The 5,127-nt window shown below is 37.1% G+C and overlaps 1 protein-coding gene across 1 annotated transcript; it reads left to right on the plus strand.

Annotated features, from left to right (window-relative positions):
- The first annotated feature begins 302 nt into the window (after positions 1–302).
- Positions 303–1,244, plus strand: LOC122449997 (olfactory receptor 52H1-like). Its single transcript, XM_043482138.1, has one exon. The coding sequence runs from the start codon at positions 303–305 to the stop codon at positions 1,242–1,244; it is 942 nt and encodes a 313-aa protein (XP_043338073.1).
- The last annotated feature ends 3,883 nt before the right edge of the window (positions 1,245–5,127 follow it).

Consider the following 5,127-nt stretch of genomic DNA (forward strand, 5'->3'; position numbering starts at 1 on the left):
TACAGCAACACATTACATTGACCCAGGGAAAACTGAGTCATTAAAATGGAAATAACATTTTATGCAGTTTGAAGAATATGTTGGAGAGACTCGGTGATTATAACTAGGAGTACTGGTTCTTTAGCATCTTTCTAGAGTTCATGAGCATTGTGTTAACAGAAAAGGAAGGTTCTTTCTTAGTAATAAGAAAGAGAAGAACTGACCCTAAGAAAATGCTGCAAGAAGAATTACCATATGATTTTTTAAAAATGTTCATTACATACAATTTGTTTTAGGACACAGAAGCTATTCATCAGATCTCCATGACCACGTACAATCTGACTGGCTACAACACAGGTGCCTTCACCCTTTTGGGTATTCCAGGACTTGAGCAGTACCAGGTCTGGATCAGCATCCCCTTTTGCCTCATCTATTTCATGGCCATTGTGGATAATAGTATCCTTCTCATTGCAATGGAGCATAGTCTTCATGCACCCATGTTCTTTTTCCTTTCCATGCTGGCTATTACTGACCTCATACTATCTACCACCTGTGTCCCAAAAGCTCTGAGCATCTTCTGGTTTGGTCCTCAGGAAATCAGCTTTCCCGGCTGTCTCACACAATTATTCTTTCTGCACTTCAGCTTTGTTCTGGACTCAGCTATACTGCTGGCCATGGCATTTGACCGCTATGTGGCCATCTGTTCACCCTTGAGATACACCACTATTCTGACCCCCAGGACCATTGTCACAGTTGCTGTGGGAATCTCCTTCAGAAGCTTCTGTGTTATTTTCCCATGTGTTTTCCTTGTAAATCGTCTACCCTTCTGCAGGACACATAACATCCCTCACACATACTGTGAGCACATAGGTGTTGCCCGACTAGCCTGTGCTGACATCTCCATCAATATCTGGTATGGGTTTTGTGTTCTCCTCCTGGCCGTCATCTCAGATGTGATTTTAATTGCTATTTCCTACATCCTCATCCTCTGTGCTGTCTTTCACCTCCCTTCTCAGGATGCTCGCCAGAAGGCCCTGGGCACCTGTGGTTCCCACGTCTGTGTCATCCTCATGTTCTATATACCAGCGTTCTTCTCTATCCTTGCACATCGCTTTGGACACAATGTCCCTCAGACCTTTCACATTGTGTTTGCCAACCTCTATGTTATCATCCCACCTGCCCTCAACCCTGTCGTGTATGGAGTAAAGACCAAGAAGATCCGAGACAAAGTCATTTTCCTGCTCTTTCCTATGAGGTCCTATTGATACATGCCTGAAATCTAGGAGGCAGGGGGCTGTGCTTTTGTTTTCTTTATTATTTTTGGCAGAAGTCTTCCCAGACATTTCAATTGCAAAAAATTAAAATTTTAGTCTAAGAAATAATATATAGTACATATTAAATATTGTTTCTGGAAACCAGAAAATGGCAATTTCTTTTGACTGCTCTAATGTGATACAAAACTTTAAATGAAATAAATAAAATGTGCAGTATCTTTTTTTCTTTATAAAGATGTTTCTAAGGAATATGAAATTTTTTCCATGTTTATACATCATGGTAATTTCTATGTCATAATAGAGCAAGACATTTCTACCTTAATGACTCTGTGAGGTTGTAGACTTTTAGTTTGGCTACTACAACCCATTTCTGAATGGCATCAAGTATAGGTCCTGGCATGTATTTAGTACATAAGCAATGTTTATCAAGAAAAAAATGACAAGGGAGGTTCGAGAGGGAGGGGACATATATAAACCTATGACTAATTCATGCTGATGTATGGCAGAAACCAACACAATATTGTAAAGTAATTATCCTTCAGTTAAAAATAAATAAATTAAAAAGAAAAGATGAAATAATCTTATTTCATGGAATAATTTTATTCCATGAAATAATCATGGAATTATTAAACTGAGACTGCAAATGTTTATTTTGAACAAAGGAAGGAAGAATACAAAGATGAAATACAAAGCTCATTTTTCATTCTTGAGAAAGCCCAACAAGATGGAGAGGGTAAAGGCTTCTAAGAAGAAGTATACAGAAGAAGCTAAATTCCACGGCCAGTAAAATAGAAAAGCATGTACAGATGTACAGACTAAGATGTGGGCTTGAAACTTGACTGATTAGAAGTACCGCTAGTACTGAGTCTCTTCTTCATTTTTGTATCCCAAAAGGCATGCCATGTCAAAAATGTATTTATATTATTCTTTTTGAATTGATGTTATTCTTTCTCTCTTCAAATTCAGTATGCCTGACTTGGTCATAGTGAGTCATTTAGTCACTAAATCAGTTAAGAAATAGCTATGTTTTGTGTTTGATGGGTTCCTAAGGTAGCTGATGTCTGATTTTCTCCTATATCTATCTGACCTTACAGTCTACTCCTATTTTCTGAACAATTTGCAGATTACCAGTCCAGGGTAAGCATCCCTTTCCTTACCACTGAGGGTCAAACACGCATCCATTTTTATCTGGATCAGAACACCAGAGTTCTGCATGGTGTCTCTACTTCAGTTCTGCTTTCTCTCCTCTGTTATGCCTCCACTCACAGGTCACCAGATTTATATTTCTACAGTAGTTCTCAACATAAAATTTTAGTATGAACGATATACTCTTTGGACTCAGAGTCTCAAATTTCAGTATATGTTACTTTACTATGGGACCTAGCCATGTTGTTTCTAAAATTATTTGCAGAAATAAAAATTTTTATGAAGTATAAGTAGGAGACAAAGTAGAGGCAAAAAGGAAAAGCAGAGATAAAGATTTTAAAAAAATAAGACAAGAAAATTTAATATAGTTGTCATGTGCTATGAGTTCTCTTTCTCTTACTCCACATGGTTCAGGAATTCAGCTCTAGTTAAGCAAGATTGAGTTGCATAATTCACAGTGCCTATAAAAGTCACGTGTTCAGAGAAGTAAAACTACTTATTCCTGAAATGAAGAGCAGAAAGAGATATATTCAGAGACTTCTTAGAAAAAGGGCACCAAGTAATATAATTAATCACATTCTTACATAATATACAGCTTCATAGGATTCTTCAGTCCATTATCCTAGTATAGAGCACTAGAACACCCTAACTTTCTATTCAACAGCAGCTAACAATTTAGTGGGGAATCAACATACTGCTAGCCTCCTTAAGCATGCTTTAGTCCTGATATTCTGGGGCATTCAGAGTACTAAGTGGACTTCAGGCAATCATTGCTCATTCTTTCATTCCAGAGTATTTAGCCAATATGTGACACAAATTTTTACATCTGAAACCCTGTGTTAGGCATTCTTGTCACCATGTTGAACAAAACAGAGACAGCCCTCGTCTTAGTGAGCTTTCAGTCCAGTGAGGGAAACAAGCCTCAATCATATCAACACCCAACTGAACATATAATTTTAGATTGCATTGTTTTAAAACAGACAGAAACCAACCAAAATTTTAAAAGCAGTGCCTTTGTGAGAGATACTATCAGAGGACAGCAGCTTCAAGTTAGGTTTTTCGAAAAGCCCTACCTAAAAGAAATTACATTTTCTCTAAAAACAATGGGAATCATGGGACGTCAATCACGTAGGGAAGGATGGATGGCATCATTCAAGAAGAAAACTTGAAAAGTCTGTACACTGAAAACTATAAGATGTTGATAAAAGAAATGCAGAAGACACAAATACAGATTTACCCATTATTCAAAAGTAAAACATTCTTAGGACTTTTCAAAAGCCCAAATGGCATAAGGCCAAAATTACCTTGAGATACATATGGCTAACAGATTCACAAAATAAACTGAAATAAAGAATAGATTCTCAGTGACACAGTTCAAAGCTATGACGACTTGATACTGAGATGCTGAGTGTGATTCCTGAGGAAGGAGCTTCGTGGAGCCACTCTCGCTGCTCTGGGTATGTGCTGTGTTGCAAAGACTGGTTGCAGAAGGAATGCTGAATATTGTTTTCCATTTTCACATTTTTCATTAAAGCAGTATCCATCTTTAGCTTTCTTTCAGTTAGTGAAAACAGTTACTGCTATACGTCTTGTGTAAAAATGAAGTGGTCTAAATCAAACTTTCCAAAAGTGGAAGATATCTGTAAATGAGAAGGTATATTCTTTTTTTTTTTTTTTTAACATTGATCATTACATTATATTTCAACATAAGGTTAAACACTTTCAGATTAAGTGATAAAAATAGGTACATTTTCTTATTAAGTTAGCTTGCCATTCATATATATATGTCCATATATTTTATCATATATATACACTTTCATAGGATTTTTATAATTTTACCCAAATTAAATAATAATCTATTGTGCATCTGCTACCATTTGCTGTAATATTATTTTCTTACTTATGAAATATTTCCTTATAATAAACCTATTGGTTGTTTTTTGTTCTACTATTAAAAATACAAATCATTGACAGTACGTTTAAAAAGCAACAATACAATTTATCAACTATTTCTGTAGCTGCATTGTGAATTTTGTGAAATTATTTCTCTTTGAAATATTTACTTGTTTATTTATTTACTTTCAATTAAATTAGAAAGGAAGTAGCATCCTATATTTTAGCCTGTTTTTTTTTTTAACTTTTTATTTTATATTAGAGTATAGGTGATTGGGCTTCCCTGGTAGCTCAGCTAGTAAAGAATCCGCCTGCAATGCAGGAGACTCTGGTTCAATTCCTGGGTCTGGAAGTTCCCCTGCATAAGGGACAGGCTCCCCACTCCAGAATTCTTGGTCTTCCCTGGTGGCTCAGATGGTAATGAATCCACCTGCAGTGCTGAAGACCTGGGTTCGATCTCTGGGTTGGGAAGGTCCCCTGGAGCGGGGCATGGCAACCCACTCTAGTATTCTTGTCTGGATAATCGCCAGAGGAGCCTAGTGGGTTACAGTCCGTGGGTTGCAAAGAGTTGGACACAACTGAGCGACTGAGTCCCGCACAGCACATGGGGATTAGCACTGTTGTGGCCGCTTCAGGGGTACAGCGAAGTGACTCAGTTATACATGTTCACGTGCCTATTTTCCCATGTTCTTGAATTGGGAGAATTAATATTGTTAAAATGTTCATATGCCGCAAAGCCAGCTGCAGATTCAAAGGAATGCCTATCAAAATTCTAAAGATATTTTTCAGAAACATAGTCATCCCAAAATTTTATGGAACCACAGAAGGCCTGAAG

Source organism: Cervus canadensis, chromosome 11, assembly GCF_019320065.1.
Source record: "Cervus canadensis isolate Bull #8, Minnesota chromosome 11, ASM1932006v1, whole genome shotgun sequence".
Taxonomy (NCBI): Eukaryota; Metazoa; Chordata; class Mammalia; order Artiodactyla; family Cervidae; genus Cervus; species Cervus canadensis.